This window comes from Theropithecus gelada, chromosome 4 (assembly GCF_003255815.1).
Source record: "Theropithecus gelada isolate Dixy chromosome 4, Tgel_1.0, whole genome shotgun sequence".
In the NCBI taxonomy this organism is placed as follows: domain Eukaryota; kingdom Metazoa; phylum Chordata; class Mammalia; order Primates; family Cercopithecidae; genus Theropithecus; species Theropithecus gelada.
Window position 1 is genome coordinate 2,602,139 of NC_037671.1, and position 21,488 is coordinate 2,623,626.

At 53.2% G+C, this 21,488-nt stretch overlaps 2 protein-coding genes across 5 annotated transcripts; both read left to right on the plus strand.

Annotated features, from left to right (window-relative positions):
• The first annotated feature begins 790 nt into the window (after positions 1 to 790).
• On the plus strand, positions 791 to 6,734 carry LOC112622693 (general transcription factor IIH subunit 4). 2 transcript variants are annotated; one of them, XM_025382395.1, is made up of 14 exons: positions 791 to 1,043; positions 1,668 to 1,807; positions 2,069 to 2,173; positions 2,565 to 2,696; positions 3,282 to 3,378; positions 3,470 to 3,558; positions 3,775 to 3,886; positions 4,048 to 4,116; positions 4,299 to 4,382; positions 4,629 to 4,761; positions 4,942 to 5,072; positions 5,730 to 5,777; positions 5,931 to 6,009; positions 6,445 to 6,734. In XM_025382395.1, the coding sequence occupies exons 2-14, from the start codon at positions 1,671 to 1,673 to the stop codon at positions 6,615 to 6,617; spliced, it is 1,389 nt and encodes a 462-aa protein (XP_025238180.1). In that variant the 5' UTR covers positions 791 to 1,043; positions 1,668 to 1,670; the 3' UTR covers positions 6,618 to 6,734. The 2 variants fall into 2 exon arrangements, with proteins under 2 accessions (XP_025238180.1, XP_025238178.1); XM_025382393.1 differs by having other exon boundaries at positions 841 to 1,093.
• Positions 6,735 to 6,846: 112 nt separating this feature from the next.
• LOC112622692 (valine--tRNA ligase, mitochondrial) lies at positions 6,847 to 19,073 on the plus strand. Of its 3 annotated transcripts, none has more exons than XM_025382392.1 (30): positions 6,847 to 6,972; positions 7,439 to 7,666; positions 7,785 to 7,866; positions 7,980 to 8,080; positions 8,374 to 8,495; positions 8,608 to 8,674; positions 8,771 to 8,868; positions 9,486 to 9,567; positions 9,711 to 9,830; positions 10,304 to 10,415; positions 11,446 to 11,534; positions 12,368 to 12,458; positions 12,698 to 12,825; positions 12,942 to 13,045; positions 13,278 to 13,359; positions 13,674 to 13,750; positions 13,839 to 13,914; positions 14,199 to 14,301; positions 14,535 to 14,605; positions 14,726 to 14,851; positions 15,058 to 15,162; positions 15,305 to 15,373; positions 15,494 to 15,572; positions 15,700 to 15,827; positions 15,953 to 16,105; positions 16,964 to 17,170; positions 17,895 to 18,006; positions 18,164 to 18,339; positions 18,500 to 18,628; positions 18,728 to 19,073. In XM_025382392.1, the coding sequence occupies exons 2-30, from the start codon at positions 7,466 to 7,468 to the stop codon at positions 18,827 to 18,829; spliced, it is 3,192 nt and encodes a 1,063-aa protein (XP_025238177.1). In that variant the 5' UTR covers positions 6,847 to 6,972; positions 7,439 to 7,465; the 3' UTR covers positions 18,830 to 19,073. The 3 variants fall into 3 exon arrangements, with proteins under 3 accessions (XP_025238177.1, XP_025238176.1, XP_025238175.1); XM_025382391.1 differs by having other exon boundaries at positions 6,851 to 6,972; positions 7,434 to 7,666; XM_025382390.1 differs by lacking the exon at positions 6,847 to 6,972 and adding an exon at positions 7,040 to 7,097 and having other exon boundaries at positions 7,434 to 7,666.
• The last annotated feature ends 2,415 nt before the right edge of the window (positions 19,074 to 21,488 follow it).

Consider the following 21,488-nt stretch of genomic DNA (forward strand, 5'->3'; position numbering starts at 1 on the left):
TTGAGGAGTGGTGGAGAAAAAATTTGAGAAGAAATTAAGATTTATTGAGTACTTACCGCCAAGTAAGGTGCACTGGATCATGTTAATCGTTAACTCGTGGAAACTCTCCGGAGTGTGTACGCTTTCTTTCTTTTTCTTTTTTTTTTTTTGAGATGGAGTTTCGCTCTTGTCGCCCAGGCTGGTGTGTAAGGGCATTGTCTTGGCTCGCTGCAACCTCCGCCTCCAGGGTTCAAGCGATTCACCTGCCTCAGCCTCCCGAGTAGCTGGGATTACAGGTGCCCGCCACCACGCCCGGCTAATTTTTGTATTTTTAGTAAAGACGGGATTTCACCATATTGGCCAGGCTGGTCTCGAACTCCAGACCTCGGGTGATTCGCCCGCCTCGGCCTCCCAAAGTGCAGGGATTACAGCAGTGAGTCACCGCGTCCGGCCCGGAGTGTGCATTATCCCAATTTTACGGGGAGTAATTGTGCTCACGGAATCCAGTTTTGTGGTCTCTAAGTCTAATCGGTTCACCACCAAGTCGCCATAGCGCGCCTCCGCACGGAAGCCCTCCAGGCACTTCTACTTTCCCCGACCCGCCTCCCGCTCCATCCAGTTACATGCGCCGTTAGCAGCGTGGGCGGAGTTGGTTCTGGCAGAACCAACTGGTCCGGCTTCTGGTGTCTCCCGCTCTCTCAATTAAATGCCGGCTCCTTGCCTTTCGGCTTCCCCACCGTGCCTTTCGGGATTTGTAGTCAGACGCACTTCAGCCGGCTCTAAGGAGAGCAAAGACAAGACTCCAATTCCCAGCATCCCCCGCGCCGGGTGTGTGCATCGTCTATTCTAATCCTCTTCACTTTTCCACTCCTCCCCTTACCTCCCTTCTCTTCTGAATTCTCCATTCTGGGCTCTTCCCTGTGAAATCTTTCGTCGCTTTCCCCATCTTTTCTTCGCATTTTTTTCACCATCTTTCCCTCAGTTTCCAGGAGCCAATGCGAGACTTTGGCTCCGATTAAGCGACGGCCCGAGACTCGGGGTGCGCGAGGAGGATCGACAGAGTGGTGAGGGGACCTAGGAGGGCGGGAGTGGCAGAGGTATGAGAGAGAGAGAGGTGAGTGAGAGGCGAGGAGTGGGAGGAAGGCAGGGAGAAGCTAGGAGATCGGAAGGCGTGGGTCAGGGTGAATGGCGTGAACTAGACTTGGGAAGGGAAAAGAGGTGGCTTTAGATTTGGGAAGCATGGAGGGGAGAGGTTACCGCCGTACTTAGCAGAAGTGGGCTAAGAGATAGAAGATAGGAAGTTCGGGTAGATTTGGAGCTTATAGACTGATCTGACCAGGAGGGATGGAAGAGAGAGGTGTGGGCTCAATTTTCTTTGTCTCTGTTTAGCCAAAGATGAGACAAGTCATTGAAATACAAAATGATCTTGCAAACACAGGACAGTTGACAATTCTGTCACTTGGAGCAGAGGAAAGACTGGAGTTGAAGGGCAGAAACAGGGTGAGGAGGCAAGAAAGGGACGGAGATTGGTCAGGTTTGTGAGAAACCAGAGGAATTGAGTGTCATGGGAAAGGAGGCCACAGAAAAGGTGGGGTTATTGTGGGGACTGATGGATCTGAAATCAGAAAGGTCAGGGGTGACACTGGCATGGATGGTGGGGGTGCGCTTCTGATGTTTGCATTCCTCAGGTGATGGAGAGCACCCCTTCAAGGGGACTGAACCGAGTACACCTACAATGCAGGAATCTGCAGGAATTCTTAGGGGGCCTGAGCCCTGGGGTATTGGACCGATTATATGGGCACCCTGCCACTTGTCTGGCTGTCTTCAGGTGAGGATCCCCTTCATGGCAGGGAAATGTAATGGGGTCTGCGGACTGGAATAAAATATAACAGGTAAAAGTGTAGCAGGCTGGGGTAGGGGTGGGGACTGGGGGTGCGGGTTGGAAATTGCTCCAAAGTGTGGGGGCCAAAACAGCAGGACTGGTAAAGTTGTGGTGGAGTGAGATGAGATGTTTTAGAGTTAAGTGAGGGCAGAGATGCAGATACAATGCAGCTTCTGATATTAACCTTTGACCTCTGTCCCTGTTCAGGGAGCTCCCATCCTTGGCTAAGAACTGGGTGATGCGGATGCTCTTTCTGGAGCAGCCTTTGCCACAAGCTGCTGTAGCCCTGTGGGTAAAGAAGGAATTCAGCAAGTAAGTCTCAGCCAGATACAAATTTCTCAACAGCTACATTTCCCAAACTACTGTTCCTTGGAGCACTTCCAGGATGTATTAATAGGTATATCACAAAACTTAAAAATAAATACATTTGGGAAACTCTGCATACTGCCTTTTCCCTTTTATTTATTTCCCAGCTGACCTCTTGCTTTCAGATGTATCTTCCCTCTTACAGAGTTATGTGTGATATCTGTAATAAGGCTCTGATAGGTAATGCAGTAAAGAATTTGTCTTCAGAAGATACTAATTTCACTCTGTGGAACAGTGTTCCAGGGATCAGCAAGTTCAGAACAGGCAGAGAGGTGGCTTTTATGGTCCTCCTTTTTGTTCTCCAAATACCCTGCTCACCTCTCTGCTTCTGTTCCAGGGCTCAGGAGGAAAGTACAGGGCTGCTGAGCGGCCTCCGGATCTGGCACACCCAGCTGCTCCCAGGCGGGCTCCAGGGCCTCATCCTCAACCCCATTTTCCGCCAGAACCTCCGCATTGCCCTTCTGGGTGGGTATGTCACTTCTCTCTCTTCCTAAGCTAGGGCAGGGGAACTGCTGCTTATTAAACCGCTAATTACAGTTTGGGAGGGGGAGCTCCTGGGGGCCTCCCCGGAACCTTGTGGTCTCCACGTTGGGAGCTCCTTTAGGAGTAAGTTGGATCAGCTGCAGTGTGTGGTGTAGGAAATGTCCCCCACTCATGGCCCCTGAGGATAAGGGTGGAAAGAAGGCAGAAGGGTGGCAAGGAATACAGACAGGGTTCCTTACTCTTTTTTTGTTGTTCTGTTTTGTTTGGTTTTGAGACAGAGTCTTGCTCTGTCACCCAGGCAGAGTGCAGTGGTGCGATCTTGGCTCAATGCAGCCTCCACCTCCTGGGTTCAAGTGATTTTCCTGCCTCAGCCTCCTGAATGACTGGGATTACAGGCAACCATCAGCTAATTTTTTGTATTTTTTGTAGAGATGGGGTTTCACCATGTTGGCCAGGCTGGTCCAAACTCCTGACCTCAAGTGATCCACCCATCTCGGCCTCCCAAAGTACAGGGATTACAGGTGTGAGCTCCTGGCCAGTGTTCCTTACTCTTGGCCCATCCTGGCCGTAGGGGGAAGGCCTGGTCTGATGACACAAGTCAGCTGGGACCAGACAAGCATGCCCGGGACGTTCCCTCCCTTGACAAGTATGCCGAGGAGCGATGGGAGGTAAGCACTTGGGACTGTGTGTGTCTCTGCTTGTGCTTCTACTTCCCATGGCCCTTGGAGCATGGTCTCCCTGTTCTCTTCTGTTTTTCAGGTGGTCTTGCACTTCATGGTGGGCTCCCCCAGTGCAGCTGTCAGCCAGGACTTGGCTCAGCTCCTCAGCCAGGCTGGGCTCATGAAGAGGTGAGGAAACCGGAGGTATAGCAGCTCTCTGCAGTGCCATCTCCTTGGGTCCCTAAGAAATGGTATCTGGGGCTAGTCAAGCTCAGAGGACATTAGCTGGAAAAGGCAAGCTGAGTAGAATACAGCTAGAGATACAAAGAAAAAATGTGAGCGGACAAGCGGGGGTAGTAGTCTTTCTCTGCATATCACCGTCATTGTCCCGGTCTTTGTCTGTAGTACTGAACCTGGAGAGCCGCCCTGCATTACTTCCGCTGGCTTCCAGTTCCTGTTGCTGGACACCCCGGCTCAGCTCTGGTACTTTATGTTGCAGTATTTGCAGACAGCCCAGGTGAGGAGGCCGGGGCCACTTGCCAGCAAGCTCTGCTCCTCTCAGGTCTCACTGAGAGATTCCTGTCTACAGACTGTTCCCTGATTTTCTCTTCTCTGTCCCTTTCTTCCCATTGTCTCCCTCCCATCCCCCCTCCTTTGTCTCTGCCTCTTTCTCCCTAGAGCCGGGGCATGGACCTAGTAGAGATTCTCTCCTTCCTCTTCCAGCTCAGCTTCTCTACTCTGGGCAAGGTAAGCAGGGGGCTGAAGGGTATAGAGATGGGAAGGGAAAAGCAAGTTGTGGGGCAGTGGAGTGAGAAGATAAGAATGAACACAGAACGAGCAGAGGTGGATGGAGAAAGACAGAATGAATGATGGGGTTGGGGGTGGGTGGGTTGTGTTTGGGACCCCAGCTGGAAACCTCTGTTCCTCAGGATTACTCTGTGGAAGGTATGAGTGATTCTCTGTTGAACTTCCTGCAACATCTGCGTGAGTTTGGGCTTGTTTTCCAGAGGAAGGTATGAGCGCCTAGATGAGTGGCTTCCAGGGAAGAAACAGGGTGGTGTGTTGCCTTCGCCTTTAAAAAGGAGTGGGGTCTCGGGGAAGTAGCAGGAAGCAGTTGCCAGAACTGAATACTTGGGTCTCTTGGGGGAGAGAAGTTGGAGGTTGAGGTTCTGCATCTTGGGAGGGATCTGGTATTTCAGGCAGGAAGATGTAAGGCAGTGAATTCTGAGACAAGGCATCTGCCGTTCTATCCTTTCCAGAGGAAATCTCGGCGTTACTACCCCACGCGCCTGGCCATCAATCTCTCGTCAGGTGTCTCTGGAGCTGGGGGCACTGTGCATCAGCCAGGCTTCATTGTGGTGGAAACCAATTACCGACTGTATGCCTACACAGGTGAGGTGGGACAGAGTGCCCCGGAAGAGAAGGTTGGGGGTGAGGGAATGCCAGTTTCTGTTCATGTTTACCTGGCAGTTTTCAGAGCTCTCTGACATTTCTCATGACACTTGAAAGAAGGGCTTGAGGGAGTCTGGGTGTGGGGGTGGCCTCCTCATCCTCTTTCTATCCCTGGCTCAGAGTCGGAGCTGCAGATTGCCCTCATTGCCCTCTTCTCTGAGATGCTCTATCGGTTCCCCAACATGGTGGTGGCGCAGGTGACCCGGGAGAGTGTGCAGCAGGCAATCGCCAGTGGCATCACAGCCCAGCAGGTATTCCCACTTGGGAGAGGTAGAGCAGGAAGACAGGCTGCACTTGGGCTGTGGGGCACAGAGGGTCACATTATGGAAGGCTAGCTCTGAGTCTGTTATAATAGGTAGTGGTGAGTTGTCTGTGTTTGAAAAGAAATGAAGGCTTTGGGTGTGAGAACAGGTAGACTCTTGAGGGGAAAGAAACATGGAGGGAGGAGGTATAGCTGTGGATTTGTGCCTTGGCACCACCACATCCTAACTGCGTAAACTAGACATAGTTGTTTTGCTTCTGGGAGCCTCAGTTTCCTCATCTAGTAAGTGACAGTTCTTACCTCAGGGTTGCAGGGATAATTCATTGGAAGAATAGGGGTAAAGCATTGAGCTCAGCACCTGCCATGCAATAAGTGCTTTAAAAAAAAAAAAAAAAGGTAGCTTTTGCTATTTTAAAGAAAGAAAAACAAAACATTACTGGAAAGGGAGAATGTGCCAGAAAAGGAATATCCCAAGTTGCTGGGAGCAGCAACTTGGGATAACAGCTGAACTGGGATGGGTGGAGTTGATGACAGGAGTTAGGAGTTTTTAGAATAAGCTGATGTTCCAGTGACATTAGGTGACAGCTCAGATGGCTTTCCTGCCTTCTTGCTGGAGCCCTCATGCCATTCTTGTCTGTTTTCCTAGATAATCCATTTCCTAAGGACAAGGGCCCACCCAGTGATGCTCAAACAGGTACAGACAGGCTCCAAGATGTCAGAGGCTGGCAGCTGGTGATGAGATGATGGAAAAGAAAAAGGGGCATCCAAATCTGGGGGAAGAAGCGGAGGGCCGGGTTGTTTGGGGCAGTATTCCTGAGTCCCTACAGCCAACCCTTGCTCCTTGCAGACACCTGTGCTGCCCCCCACCATCACAGACCAGATCCGGCTCTGGGAGCTGGAAAGGGACAGACTCCGGTTCACTGAGGGTGAGTAGCTTCTGGTGGCCAAGTCTTGGTCACTGGCCAGAGAAAGGGCAGACAATTCAGTCTTGATAAAGTGTAAAAGCTTTTCATGCATTTTATTTTTTACTTCATGGACTAGGAGAGAAAAGCTGGCAAGACAGTTTTTTTGTTTGTTTTGGGGTGAGTCGGTAGTAAACAAATCGTCCCAAATCAATGCACTTTGGATTTGGCTAGGAGAGGGAATAATTCACAGTAATTTGTATTAGGCCTTTCTGAATATGGTGTTAAGAGGAACCCCTGAGCAGACAAACATAGAGAATTAGTTTCTAAAATTGCGGTGGGGGCGAGCCCAGACCGCGTCCAGGGCTGCCATGAAGGAGCTGGGGGGATTCCCAACAGGAGCTCCGAGCTTCACTTTCTCGTCTTCTCCCCGCGCCCCTCCCGTCCTGCCAACCCCAGGTGTCCTGTATAACCAGTTCCTGTCGCAAGTGGACTTTGAGCTGCTGCTGGCCCACGCGCGGGAGCTGGGCGTGCTCGTGTTCGAGAACTCGGCCAAGCGGCTCATGGTGGTGACCCCGGCCGGGCACAGCGACGTCAAGCGCTTTTGGAAGCGGCAGAAACACAGCTCCTGAGAGCGCGGGACTTGGACCTCGGCGGGCGGGACCGGGCGGGGCGGGGCCTCAGAACTCAGGTGTTTTTTATTTACGCGTCAGGGCTTTTCTTGTCTAATAAAGTTGTGATAGCTAGCAGTGCGGTCACGGGCGCCTCCCGGTGGGGTTTGCATTGGCGGCGGACTCGCTCCTCTAGTCGACAGCCATTGGACCGGGAGGGAGAGGGTGGGGCCGAAGCCAGCTGCTGCGCATGCGCCGCCCGGGGTCCCGCCCCCATGCGCCGCGCGGCTCTGGGGCCAAGTTCCAGGGTCGGGTTTGGTGGAGCCCCCAGTCCCTGCCGCCGCGGGGCGCCCTGGGATAGCGGCGGGGCCTCCCGGTGAGCGCGCGCGGGGGCGGCCTCCTGGAAGTGGGAGACGCTGCGGGCCCTGGGCCCAGGCGTTGGGATGGGCGGGAAGGCCGGGCCGCGCCGGCCTGTGGGCACTGCAGGAGGCCCCTGGGCAGGTGGAGATCGCAGCGGCCCTGGCAGGACTCCTTGCTGGCTCCTGGGCGCGCTGATGCCCGTCATCTCCCTGAGTTTCTGAGCCCTGTCCTCTCATATGTCAGTTAGTGGTCACCGCTAAGTCCAGACACTCCGGTCCTGTTCCGGAAGAGCCCTGGTCTCCGTGGCTCCATGGCGCTGTCGACACCATGCACTCTAGCCCTCAAGGAGGAAAGGTTGTGTGGGATGGAATAGAGACTTGGAATTACAGACCTGTGCTAATTAGAGACAGGAAAGATGGGACAAGGGGAGTGACCCTCCTCCACCCCCATATCCTAATGTGCACTCTCTCTATCCAGAACAGATCTCGGCCCCTTTCCAAACACTCCTGATGCCTCATTTGCCTCTCGCCTCTTTTCGACCACCATTTTGGGGGCTGAGGCACTCACGGGGCCTCCCCAGGTTTCATTCCGTTTCTACACAGTCGGAGCCCCATGGATCTCCTATCTCCCGGAGGAACCGTGAAGCCAAACAGAAACGCCTGCGAGAGAAGCAGGCGACTCTGGAGGCTGACATAGCAGGGGAGAGCAAGGTTAGGGGTTAGACAGCTTGTCCTTGGGTTTCTGAGATTTGGGAGGGGCTGGAGGAGATGGGCTGAAATGCAGTCTGGGGTATACAGGATCCCAGCCTCTTCTGCTTTCTCTTCTCAGTCACCTGCAGAATCCATTAAGGCCTGGAGTCCTAAGGAGGTAGTATTGTATGAAATCCCTACGAAACCCGGTGAAAAGAAAGGTAAGTAGAATAAGAAAGCCTTTTCTTTCACATTTGTGTTGCCCATTTGGCCTGCTGAAATGCAGCCTGGGAACAAGTTCAGTGGTTAGTGGAGCTCTCCTCTGCCTCCACAGATGTCTCTGGGCCCCTGCCGCCTGCATACAGTCCCCGATATGTTGAGGCTGCCTGGTACCCGTGGTGGGTACGAGAGGGCTTCTTCAAACCAGAATATCAGGTTAGTATCTGGCAGGCAGGGGTCCTAAATGATCTCCAGGACAGCGTGGCTGTTGAATACAACTGGAGCCTCAGAGTTGAGCTCACATTGTAGACCTTGCCTTCTTTCTGGCTCTGGTGTCTCCCAAGATTTCTCTTGGCGGATTCCCCCTGGTCAATTCCCTCCTCTCCACTCTCCTCTGTTGTTTGCAGGACAGTTCTTCCCTGAAGTTCTTTCTGTTCTGGAGACAGTAGAGGGTGCTCTTTCACCAATCCAATTCTCTCTTGCCCCTTTGACTTTTTTTCTTCCTCTAGGCCCAGCTGCCCCAAGCTACAGGGGAGACCTTTTCCATGTGTATCCCACCTCCCAATGTCACTGGCTCCCTGCACATTGGCCACGCACTCACGGTGGCCATACAGGATGCCCTCGTGCGCTGGTGAGAGGGGTGTGGGGGCTGCTTGAGTTCTTGGAAGGGAAATAGGAAGGGCAGGAATGAGTGAGAATAAACATTTAAGCCCAGGGCTCACCGGAGGGCATTTTTGTTGCAGGCACCGGATGCGTGGGGATCAAGTGCTGTGGGTCCCTGGTTCAGATCACGCAGGAATCGCTACACAAGTATGTCTTCTGTTACATGTTCCTTTTCTTGGGTGAAAGCAATTTCTTCCCCCAAAGCAACCTGACTCTGTTCATTTGCCCTGAATCCAACTGCAGGCTGTGGTGGAGAAACAACTGTGGAAGGAACGGGGAGTGAGGAGACATGAGCTGAGCCGGGAGGCCTTCCTTAGGGAGGTGTGGCAGTGGAAGGAGGCGTGAGTATGATGGGCAGGGCTCAGGGGGCCCAGATGGCAGATTTGGTTTCTTGCCTCCCACCACTATCACTTCTGACTTGTAATCCCTGGCGCTTCCCGACACAGCCCTGACTTCCTCAGAGATGGAAGCTCTGGAGCCCCTTAACGTTTGGTGGAGTTTCCAAGCCTTATATGTATGGATATTACATATGCATTAGAATATTCGTGTGTGTGTGTATTTTTTTATATATATATATTTTTCTTTCTCTTTACTTACCCCAGTTTCTCTTGTCTAAATCTCACCTTCTTTCACTTACCCATTCCCACCTTTCAATTCCCATGGAATTACCCTCATTCTTCCGGGTCTGTTATCTCATGCCATCTCTGTGAAGCATCTTTGGATTTCCCACAATATGACTATCCCTCCTCTCTTCCTATAGAAACTTTTGCCTCTTTTAATATCTTAGAAAACCCCATACTGGGTTTGTAAGTCCATTTCTATTAGCCTCTAGAGGCGAGATCAATGCCATCCTCACTTGATTTTCCTCCAACACCTGGCATTGCTGGGGACATCGCTGGACCTGGTACATAGGAAGTGCTCGGGAAGAGTTTGCTGACAAGGATCTCTCTGGGCACAGGAAAGGTGGAGAGATCTGTGAGCAGCTGCGAGCTCTGGGTGCCTCCCTGGACTGGGACCGAGAGTGTTTTACCATGGATGTTGTGAGTTCCGTGCCTTGGTCCCTGTGAGCATTGGGGGATGTTTAGAGATCTGTGTGGGGCAGGGAGGTAGCAATGCCTGGGTCCCTGAATAGGGTGATGGGCTGAGAAGTGGCTGTTAGAGGTGGACACTCAGGTCATTCCAGGGCTCCTCTGTGGCTGTGACTGAAGCTTTTGTGCGGCTCTACAAGGCGGGGTTGCTGTACCGGAACCGTCAGCTTGTCAACTGGTCATGTGCTTTAAGATCAGCCATCTCGGACATTGAGGTGAGTTGGAGAAAGAGAAGCAGGTTTGTGAGAGCTCTGAGGCAGAGTGGTCGTTAATGGTTAAGAGCTCAGACTCTGGAGCCAGGGTGCCTGGATTCAAATCTGAGGCCTGCTTGTGACAGCTGTGTGGCTTTTGGCAGGCTGTTTAGTCTCTTTAAGCCTCAGCTTCCTCAATCTGTAAATTAGAGATGATGGAATGCTTGCATCGTGGGGATGTTGTAAAAATTAAATGAGAATTCACATAGGTGCTTGGCAAGATACCTGGCCATGGCTTAAGTGCCCGGCGAATATTTATTAGAAGTGTGACTGCATAAGCATTGGGTGAGGGCAGAGGGAGGTAGCTCCTGAATCCTCCAAATGGATTTTAGATGGATTGCAGGGAGGCTGGGCAGATGGATGACTGGCAGAGTGAAGCCTGGGCATGAACCTTGCAGAAAGGCTGCCCTCTGACCCAGCTTTCTCGGCGCTTCCAGGTGGAGAACCGGCCCCTGCCTGGCCGTACACAGCTTCGACTGCCTGGCTGCCCTACCCCTGTGTCTTTTGGCCTCCTATTTTCTGTTGCCTTCCCTGTGGATGGAGAGCCTGGTGAGCATAGTACTCTGCAGGGTCACCCGTTTACCTCCATTTTTTGTTTTCTGGAGCCCATGTTTGGCTGCTAGGAAACCGTCAGTCCATCTCCCACATGAACCTTGGTAATGTTCGCCTCAGTGTGGGCACTTACCCAGGATCTTCTGGGGGATGTACAAAAAGTGCATGTGGTTACTGCCCTTTGATAGCTTGGTGTGATTCTTCAGGAGTGCGCTACCCAGGAAAGAGACAGATCAGTTCTAAGGTGTGTGTTTTTTGTTTTGTTTGTTTTGTTTTTTTGTTTTGAGATGGAGTCTCACTCTTTTGCCCAGGCTGGAGTGCAATGGCACGATCTCAGCTCCTGCAACCTATGCTTCCCAGGTTCAAGTGATTCTCCTGTCTCAGCCTCCTAAGTAGCTGGGATTACAGGCGCGTGCCACCAGGCCCAGCTAATTTTTGTATTTTTAGTAGAGATGGGGTTTCACCATGTTGGTCAGGTTGGTCTTGAACTCCTGACCTTGTGATCCGCCTGCCTTGGCCTCCCAAAGTGCTGGGATTACAGGTGTGAGCCACCGCGCCTGGCCTCTAAGGTGTGGTTTTTATGGAAAATGTTCTGAAGAGCTCAAAGAAAGGGAAGACAGATGAGCTGGAATAGTCAGAGGAAGCTTCTTGTAGGAGGAGCTGGTGCTCCCCCTGAAGAATGTACAGCATTTGTGATGAGGACACTGAGAATCCCCAGTGTCCTCTGGGCACCCAGCAAAAATTCTATTATAGTTGCTTTAATTAATGCTGCCCCCATTTCTTCCATGCAAATTATCAGGGAATTCCTTAGCACCAGACACCCTCTCAGGCCTCTGGTCATTAACTTATGGGAAACCCTGGGTTCCTATAAACACTGCTCCTACTTCTTTCTAGTCACTCCTGGGGGCCTCTTCCACCTTAACTACTCCCTGCCCCTTCCCCTTTCCAGTTCTACTGCGTTCAACTATGTTGGCAGTGAGGGGTGAGGATGATGACCACCTCCAAGTGTTTAAATGTTTGTCTTCAGATGCAGAGGTTGTGGTAGGAACCACGAGGCCAGAGACGCTGCCTGGAGACGTGGCTGTGGCCGTTCATCCAGACGACTCGAGATACACGGTAATACCCAGTGTACTCTTGCACTCTGGCCTGCCCCGCCCATGGCCTTCTCTTGTCTTGGGTTTTAAATGGTGGCTCTTTCTCTCTTGCTTCTACTTCTTTTTCCTGAGACTTCTCTCAGTGGTTCTGATTTGACTCCCTCCTCCTCTTATACTTTTTCTGTAGGTCAGGGGTTGACAAACTGACCCATGGTCCTGATCCAGCTTGCGGCCTGTTTTTTTGAGACGGGGTCTTGCTCTGTCACGAAGGCTGGAGTGCAGTGGCACGATCTTGGCTCACTGCAACCTCCACCTCCCGGGTTCAAGCAACTCTACCTCAGCCTCCTGAGTAGCTAGGAGTGTGGCACCACGCCTGGCACGTGCCACCATGCCTGGCTAATTTTTTGTATTTTTACAAAAATTAGTAATTAATTTTTTAAGTAATGTAATTTTTAAGTAATGTAATTTAGTAGAGATGATGGGGTGTCACCGTGTTAGCCAGGATAGTCTCAATCTCCTCGTGATCCGCCCATCTTGGCCTCCCAAAGTGCTGGGATTACAGGCGTGAGCCACCGTGCCCGGCCTCTTGCGGCCTTTATATTATTCATGGCTGCTATTATATACCCTCCTCAGCTCTGCCGCAGTGGCAGAATAGAGTAATTGTGCAGATTGAATTTGTCTCTAGGCCTGAAAGCCTAAAATACCTACATTCTGGCCCCTTAAGAGTTTGCTGACCTTGCTCTAGCTCACTACCTTCCACTTTCTACCTTCTTATTCTTGGGGTTCTCATGCCCTAGCCCAGACCCTTCCACCCCTCACAGGTGCCTGTCCCTGATCCCTCTCCCTTCCCTTCAGCATCTACACGGGCGACAGCTTCGTCACCCCTTGATGGGACAGCCTCTTCCCCTCATCACAGACTATGCTGTTCAGCCACATGTGGGCACAGGTGAGCGGAAGTCAGGGAGGGAGAGAAAGTTGGGGGTCCTGGAGGGGAGGGGAGGGAACCAGGAGGAAGAGGAAGGTGGGAGTGGGAGATCCTCATATAGGGTGGTCTGAGTGGGGAATGGGAGGGAGGCACAGACAGAGAAAGTCGTGGGGCCTGGGGCAGTGCGGGTGATGATGATACATCTGGAAAAGCAAAAACCAAGGTCAGGTTTAGTACTCACCATGGCTGTGCTCCCCAAGGGGCAGTGAAGGTGACCCCAGCTCACAGTCCTGCCGATGCTGAGATGGGGGCCCGACACGGCTTGAGCCCTCTGAATGTCATTGCGGAGGATGGGACCATGACCTCCCTCTGCGGGGACTGGCTGCAGGTGGTACCATCCTATGTTACCCCATCCTTTAGGGGCACTCTGTCCCCCTACTCCTCCTCCCAGTTCCTTATTTCTCTAGAGGCCTTTCATCTTTACTCTTGCCGCTTTTTCTCCAGGGTCTTCACCGGTTTGTGGCCCGGGAAAAGATAGTGTCTGTGCTGAGTGAACGGGGCCTGTTCCGGGGCCTCCAGAACCACCCCATGGTACTGCCCATCTGCAGGTAACCTCATTTTAACTCCTTCACTAAGGACTACCCCCAAAAGGGAATGTACGAAGCTTAAGGGTGACAATAGGATGGGCTCTGCACCCCTCTGTTAGAATACGAGCTTCGTGTCGGTTTTATTCACTATTGTATCCTCAGTACCAAGGGCCTGGCATGGCACGGGGTCTTGTGCCCCTGGGAGACGTCACAGGGCCGGAAGAGCAGTGGACTCACCCTGTCTCCCTTTCAGCCGTTCTGGGGACGTGATAGAATACCTGCTGAAGAGCCAGTGGTTTGTCCGCTGCCAGGAAATGGGGGCCCGAGCTGCCCAGGTGAGGCTGCAGTATAGGAAGGACTGGGGCCAGGGGTTCGGGGAGCTCCCTGAGAATTGGAATGAAGAAATGGGAAGCAGGAGACCTCCTGCCCCAAAGACCTCTCCAGCTGTGGTAACTGAGAGGATGTGTGGGATGGAGGCTGGGCGGCTCAGCAAGGGCTGGCTCATATCCTTACTTAAGCCCAGAATCTTGGCAAGAGGCCTGGGAGGTCCTTCTGAGTTTTAAAATGACCTCAGAGGCCACTCGTCCTATCTGTGGAGGTGAGGCCATGCAGGAAGGGAAACATTGTCTAAAGGCCCTTTTCCCTCCAGGCTGTGGAGTCGGGGGCCCTGGAGCTCAGTCCCTCCTTCCACCAGAAGAACTGGCAGCACTGGTTTTCCCATATTGGGTAAGCGTAGGGTAAGGGGAGCTCTCGTGGAGATGGGGCGGGGGGACCGACTGGTTATTCTAAGACTTCATGGATGTCCTCCCGGCAGGGACTGGTGTGTCTCCCGGCAGCTGTGGTGGGGCCATCAGATTCCAGCCTACCTGGTTGTAGAGGACCACGCGCAGGTGGGTAGGAAGAAGCACCCGGAGGGCCGGGTGTGGCGCAGAGCACCTAGCCCAGGAGTCAGAGCTCCGCAGTGCCAGGCCCTGCTCCTGCCTGGTAACGTGCTTCATGCTGTAGTCATGTAGCCTTCTGTGCGATCAAAGCTCCCTGAAGTGGCGTTTCTTTATCTCACCCCTGGAGGAACTTGGCCACTCTAAGACCACATGAGAGGATGTGAAAACCAAGGGACATTTGCACCTGTCAGCTGTTCTTCCTCACTCTCCCCGACTCCTTCCTACTTTTGCAGGGAGAAGAGGACTGTTGGGTGGTTGGGCGGTCAGAGGCTGAGGCCAGAGAGGTAGCAGCAGAACTGACAGGGAGGCCAGGGGCAGAGCTGGCCCTGGAGAGGGGTGAGTGCCTGAGCTGGGGAGGGATGCACAGGGGAGTGGGGGACTGGGCATCTGGGCCTTTGAGGGGAGCTGATCCTGAGATGGAGAAGGTAGGGTCAGGAAAGTTGGGAATGGAGCCAAAGGGGACAACCCTGGTCTCTGGGGGTGGAGGTTGGCCTAGAATGGTGGCAGCGGTGGTCTGAGGTCCTAGAAGCCAAGGTTCCAATTGTCCCCATTCTTTTTCTGTTTCCCAGACCCTGATGTCCTGGACACTTGGTTCTCTTCTGCCCTGTTCCCCTTTTCTGCCCTGGGCTGGCCCCAAGAGGTGAGGTGGGTTGAGAGGGCGAAAGTGAAGGGGAAACGATAAGGAAGGGACGGCTGGGCCCCCACAGAGGCTTGAGAGGGGCCCGGGACCTGGGCCTCTTACTGCTCCTCTTCCCCCTAGACCCCAGACCTTGCTCGTTTCTACCCGCTGTCACTTTTGGAAACGGGCAGTGACCTTCTGCTGTTCTGGGTGGGCCGCATGGTCATGTTGGGGACCCAGCTCACAGGGCAGCTGCCCTTCAGCAAGGTAACAGCCCTTCAGTGCCCGGCCGCTTTCTGTGACCCCAGTGTTACCCAAACCTTGTCCTCCCTTCTAACCCCTAATGTCCTTTCCACGTTCCCGATTCCTTTTTCCCAATTCACTTCCCACCCTACCCCCAAAAGTATAGGGCCAGAGGGCCAGAGATCTCAAAGGAAGGAAACCCCCCTCTGCTGACCCCTCCCTGCCCCCAGGTGCTTCTTCATCCCATGGTTCGGGACAGGCAGGGCCGGAAGATGAGCAAGTCCCTGGGGAATGTGCTGGACCCAAGAGACATCATCAGTGGGGTGGAGATGCAGGTGAGGACAAAGAACCCACTGGAGGGACAGGGTTTGTAGGAGAGAGGAAGGGAGGCTGAGGGAGGAGTGAGGCCAGCAAGTATGACCCTTATAGAGGCAGGGCCTTTGACCTGGGCTGTAAATTACCCCCTTCCATCCCCAGGTGCTGCAGGAAAAGCTGAGAAGTGGAAATTTGGACCCCGCAGAGCTGGCCATTGTGGCTGCAGCACAGGTGAGTCATCGCTGCCTGCCCCCTCCCAGCTCTAGCTCACCGCCTCTGGCTTCCTCTGCAACCCGGGTCCTGGCCCTGCAGCCACAAAGGCATCTGCCACTCTTCTTCCTCTGGTTGCAGAAAAAGGACTTTCCTCATGGGATCCCTGAGTGTGGGACAGATGCCCTGAGATTCACACTCTGCTCCCATGGAGTTCAGGGTAAGCCTGGGTGAGGGGTCTCGGGGTGAGCAGAGAGCAGCAGGCACCTGTGCAGGGGCAAGGCAGGGGCAGGACTTCTGGTGCTGCCGCCACCTACATGCAGACTACCTCGATTCTCCCCTTCCAGGGGGCGACTTGCGCCTGTCAGTCTCTGAGGTCCAGAGCTGCCGACATTTCTGCAACAAGATCTGGAATGCTCTGCGCTTTATCCTCAATGCCTTAGGGGAGAAATTTGTGCCACAGCCTGCTGAGGAGGTAAGAGAAAGCAGAGGTGCTTGGGAGTAGGGTAGTCAGGTGTCAGAGGGCCAAGGTGGCATCTGGAAGGAGGCAGGGGAGGGGGAGTCAGGCCGTCCTGGGCCTGAAGCCCTCTTTGCCTGCAGCTGTCTCCCTCCTCCCACATGGACGCCTGGATCCTGAGCCGCCTTGCCCTGGCCGCCCGGGAGTGTGAGCGGGGCTTCCTCACCCGAGAGCTCTCGCTCGTCACTCACGCCCTGCACCACTTCTGGCTCCACAACCTCTGTGACGTCTACCTGGTGAGCGAGGCTGGGGGAGGCTTGGCATTCCCATGCCTGCTTCTAATTCCTCTGGAAATCCGATTCCAAGGCAGAGAGCTCTGGAGTTAATAATTCCCCAGTTTTCCCCTCAGTTAGGAAAGGAGAGGAGAGGAGAGGAGGGAGTCTCAGTTCCCCTCTTCCTGGGACTGGTTTCGGCAGTGCAGCCCAGGCACTGTTGCCTGCCTGTCACCTGGGGAGAGGAGAAGGAGGGCGACTTCTAGAAATGTCTCACAAGTCAGTGTCAGAAGGCAGAGGGGAATTTTTGCAGTCCCTGTAGTTGCTGAGTTTGGCCCATGGGCAGGCTGCGTGCTGAGAGAGGCCTGGGAGGGACTAACAGTGGTCTTTAGACCAAGGGTTCTCACGCTGTCCTACGTCCAAAGCACCTGGAGGGCTTGTGCCTCCAAAGCACATGGATCCTCCCGCCACCCCAGAGTGGCTCCTTCAGCAGGTTGGGGTGGGGGTGGGTGGGTGTCATGAATATTCATTTCTTGTCCCAAGTGGTGCTGCTGCTGCTGGCTGTGGACCACTGCCCTAGCTCAGCCTTTTAAAAACCTCTGTTCCCTATTGATAAGCAAAAAACTCAATGATTTTTCCCCTAAACGACACGTTTCCCTGGAAATCCTGTCCCCGTGTACTGCAGAGAGTTTCTGCCTTGAATTTCCCTTCTTTGTGCTGAGTGTGTCCTGGGACTGTGGATCATATCAGAAGTGCTAAGTGCTTCTGCCTGTCCCTCTCTCCCAGGACCCATGGCCTGCCCCGCTGGCGGGTAGGGCAGTGGCTGTAGGGAGGAGGGCTGTGGCCCTGGGCCTGTCCTCTGACCATTGGCTTCCTCTCCAGGAGGCTGTGAAGCCTGTGCTGTGGCAATCACCCCGCCCCCCAGGGCCCCCTCAGGTCCTGTTCTCCTGCGCTGACATCGGCCTCCGCCTCTTGGCCCCACTGATGCCCTTCCTGGCTGAAGAGCTGTGGCAGAGGCTGCCCCCCAGGCCTGGTTGTCCCCCTGCCCCCAGCATCTCGGTTGCCCCCTACCCCAGCACCTGCAGCTTGGTGAGTCCCACGCACCCGGGAGTGGGCCATGGCACCTCGGAGTGGGCCCGCGGCTGAAGGGTGGGGAGCGCCTTCTGAAGGGGTTTGCTGCAGGGGGCTCATCTGCAGGAATGGTTCGTACTTTGCTGTGGAGCCCTGGGGAGGATGGATTGTTCCTGCAGGGTTGCCGCGATGGGTCTTGAGGGACAGTATTAGCGTAGTGCTCAAGAGCAGGACTCTGTTGCTAGACTGCTGTTTTCAGGCTGTGTGATCGAGCCTCAGTTTCCCCCAGGCTTAAACTAGGAACAGTAATAGTATGTTATGGTTTTGATAAGGGTTGGATAAGTTAGTAATAGGGTGTCCCCAAAATCTCAGTGCAGCTTGAATAATTTCAGAAGGATAAATGCTATGAACTCACCCAAAAATTATTTTTAAATTTAACTATTTATATTTATACTTATTTGGTTTTGAGTTTTGACTAATTCATTTCAAATTCGAATTCATTTTTGGTTGGCCATTTCAATCAGAGCAACTAAACAGACATCAAACACTGATCATCTAAAACCTCTTAAATGACACCTCACTTTTTGTCATGTTCCTTGAGATAGTGGATTTTCTGTGGTGCTAAGGACAGATCTCATTGCCCTAAGGAGATGGGGTGGATGGGTCGAGAACAGAGCCAGAAGGGTTGGTACTGAGGCTCTCAGGAGCCCTTTTGCCAACTCTGGGTCCCCCCGATTGTCAGGAGCACTGGCACCAGCCGGAGCTGGAGCGGCGCTTCTCCCGGGTCCAAGAGGTTGTGCAGGTGCTAAGGGCTCTCCGAGCCACGTACCAGCTCACTAAAGCCCGGCCCCGAGGTGAGGCAAGGCGGGTCCTGGGCTTGCGTCCTGCAGGAAAAGGGGGCTGGTGGGGAAAAGAGCAGAGCCTGAAGGGCAGACCCCCCATTAGGAGGTGCAGGGTGGGAAGGGAGGCAGGAGCTGAGGCCTTGCCCCTGACAAGTTTCTTTCTTTCCAGTGCTGCTGCAGAGCTCAGAGCCTGGGGACCAGGGCCTCTTTGAGGCCTTCTTGGAGCCCCTGGGCACCCTGGGCCACTGTGGGGCTGTGGGCCTGTTACCCCCAGGCGCAGCAGCTCCGTCCGGCTGGGCCCAGGCTCCACTCAGTGACACGGTTCAGGTCTACATGGAGCTGCAGGTGACCAGAGGGAATGGGGAGGGTTAGGGCAGGCTTGGGAAGCATGCTGGGAGGAAGGGAGCGGCTGAGGTCTATAAAGCAGGGGAAGGGACCTTCTAATGGAGGATGGAGGCCTGGCAGCAGGCAGATGTCTGAGCCTTTTCTCCCTGTTCTTCCCTAGGGCCTGGTGGACCCCCAGATCCAGCTACCTCTGTTAGCCGCCCGAAGGTCCAAGTTGCAGAAGCAGCTTGATGGCCTCATGGCCAGGACCCCATCAGAAGGGGAGGCAGGGACTCAGAGGCAACAAAGGGTAAGCTGAGGGAAGCCCCCAGAAGGTTCAACCCCTGAGGGAATGTGGGCCAGGAGGGGCCTCATTCCTGGATCCTCACCTCCTTTTCTCCTCGTCCAGCTTTCTTCCCTCCAGCTGGAATTGTCAAAACTGGACAAGGCGGCCTCTCACCTCCGGCAGCTGATGGATGAGCCTCCAGCCCCAGGGAGCCCGGAGCTCTAACTCATCATCCCCATCAGTTTTCCTCCCTCTCAGACCTGTCTTTGAGGACAAACAGATTTGTCAGCTGTCAGGGTGCAGTGGGACATCAGAGACTATGTGGTCCATCGCCTTCATTGTGTAAATGAGGAAACAGACTGGCTTGGTCGCAGTGATTGTGGCGTCCTTGAGATGCTCACATTACTGCCCGGCCTGCCTCCCACCAGGAAGTCTGGGAATGAGGAGATTCAGATAAACTTTTAAAATCTCAAACATGTCTGTTTATGGCTCTTTGGTCCCCTTTGCTCCTAGTGGTGACTTTTGTGCTTCTGAGTTGTCCCCTGAGAGCTTGGTCTGGGAAAAGAGGAGGGGGATCCTCGCTGGAGGAAGAGGAGCTTTCTAGTCATGGGTAGGGCTTGGGCACAGTGGTCCCGGTTCGACCTACTTTCTGGACTAACTGACAGTGCCCTGGCTTTTGCAGGCTCTTTCTCCTTCACTTCTCACTAAATGGAAGCTTCCCTGCTCCTTGGCCCTATCCCTAGAGCCCATCCAGACCTGATGGGCTGCGGGCTGTGCTGCAAATGGCGTGCCCCACCTTCTGTGCTCTGACACCTGAGTGCCAGAGACACACTGCCCAGCCTCTGAGTTACACATTCACAGCACAGCCAGCCACCTTACACACGCCAAACACCGCCTCATCTCCATGGAATTCAGGGGCCTGGCCCTTCCACACCCAGAGTACATTCTGTCCAGCAGCTCTGAGTAGCCTGTCCTGGGCTGGGTCCTCTATGGTGCTAGATATACAATGCCATTTAATCCTACTGAAAACCTCACGAGGCGGGTGTTAGCTCCATTTGGAGATTTTTATTTTTACTTTATTTTTGAGACAGGGTCTCACTCTGTTGCTCAGGCTGGAGTGCAGTGGCATAATCATGGCTCACTGTAGCCTCAACCTCTAGGGCTCTAGCGATCCTCTTGCCTCAGACTCCCGAGTAGCTGGGACCACAGGTGTGCACCACTGTGCCCTGCTTTTTTTTTTTTTTGGAGACGGAGTCTTGCTCTCTTGCCCAGGCTGGAGTGCAGTGGCGAGATCTCAGCTCACTGCAACCTCTACCTCCCTGGTACAAGTGATTCTCCTGCCTTAGCCTCCTGAGTAGCTGGGATTACAGGTATCTGTCACCACGCCCAGCTAATTTTTTTTTTTTGTATTTTTAGTAGAGACAAGGTTTCATCATGTTGGCCAGGCTGGTTTTGAACTCCTCACCTCAAGTGATCTGCCTGCCTTGGCCTCCCAAAATGCTTGGATTACAGGCGTGAGCCACCACGGCTGGCCCTGCCCTGCTAATTTTTAAAACTGTTTTGTAGAGATAGGGTTTTGCCATGTTGGCCAGGGTGGTCTTGAACTTCTGGGCTCAAGTGATCCACCTGCCTTGGCCTCCCAAAGTGTTGGGATTACAAGCGTAAGCCACTGCGCCCAGCCCCTCGTTTAGAGATGAAGACGTGCTCAGAGAAAAGTCTCCACTGGGACCTATCCCAATAAATTAGGTGCAGGCTCTTTCCGGCTGCTGTAACTAAACTTCAAATGTAATGGTAGCTTAGAGGAGGGGGATGTTTCTTCTGCTGGGCATCTAGTGCAGAGATCTGCAGTAATGGGGGCCCACGCCTTCTTCAGTCTTATTTTCCTGCCATTCTGATACATTGTCAGACTTCATGTCCAAGGTCTGCACCAGCTCCCACTACCGTGTCTGCATTTCCACCCAGAGGGAGGAGGGAAAGAAGGGGATGGGCAGTCCTCTTTTTCTTTTTACTCTGTTTCAACAAGATTGCTGTTTTTTTTTTGTTTTTTTTGTTTGTTTGTTTGTTTGTTTTTTTTGAGCACCTGCCTTATTCTGGACCCTTAGATTCATCAGTGAATGAAACAAAATGCTGTGCCCTTATAGTACTTTCCTTCTAGCAGGACAGTCAGAAATAACATACAAATAAGTGAACGATATACTATGTTTGAATGTCATGAATGCAGGGGAGGAAAAAAAGATAGAACAAGGTAAGGGGACTCTAATGTGTGTGTGTTGGGGGGGGCAGGTTGTACTTTTAAATAGTGGGCTAGGGCAGAACTCACTATAAAGTTGAGGTTTAAGCAAAGGCTTGTAGGAGGTGTAGGAAGAGCGTTCCAGACAAAGGGAAGGGCCAGAGGAAAACTGAGATAGAGGCACACTCGGACAGCTCTAAGAGTAGCCTGGAGACACTGTGGTGGGGCAGAGTGAGAGGGGGAAGACGGCAGGAGGTGGAGTAACAGAAGTAAGGGTGGGGAATTGGTGGGGGGTAGGGAAGACTTAAGGCGGACAATCTGGGGCTTGTGTCCAAAATGGTAGCCAGTTGGCTACCTAAAGTATTAAATAAAATAAAACATTCAGTTTCTCGTCGTACTTGCCATATTTCAAGTGTTTTGGTAGTTGCACGTGGCCAGTGGCTACTATATTCGTCAGCATAGTTTTAAAACATTTCCATCATCACAGAAAGTTCTATTGGAAAGCACTGATCTAAGACCTTATAGGCTGTTTCAAGAACTTTGCTTTTCCTCCTCTGAAATGGAAGCTCCTTTCTTTTCAAGGATACTACCAGGAAGTTGCTCACCTCCTTTCTACTTGCATCCTATTGGACAGAACCTGATCACATGGCCACA

Excerpts from the sequence above, each read along its gene's own strand:
- LOC112622693 (XM_025382393.1), top strand. Across the intron at positions 3,887-4,047 it reads AGTATTTGCAGACAGCCCAG|AGCCGGGGCATGGACCTAGT; the intron begins GTGAGGAGGCCG and ends CTTTCTCCCTAG. Across the intron at positions 5,073-5,729 it reads GTGGCATCACAGCCCAGCAG|ATAATCCATTTCCTAAGGAC; the intron begins GTATTCCCACTT and ends CTGTTTTCCTAG.
- LOC112622692 (XM_025382390.1), top strand. The coding sequence starts at position 7,040 with ATGGGCGGGAAGGCCGGGCCGCGCCGGCCTGTGGGCACTGCAGGAGGC. Across the intron at positions 13,751-13,838 it reads CACTGGTTTTCCCATATTGG|GGACTGGTGTGTCTCCCGGC; the intron begins GTAAGCGTAGGG and ends TCCTCCCGGCAG. Across the intron at positions 16,106-16,963 it reads ACCTCTGTGACGTCTACCTG|GAGGCTGTGAAGCCTGTGCT; the intron begins GTGAGCGAGGCT and ends CTTCCTCTCCAG.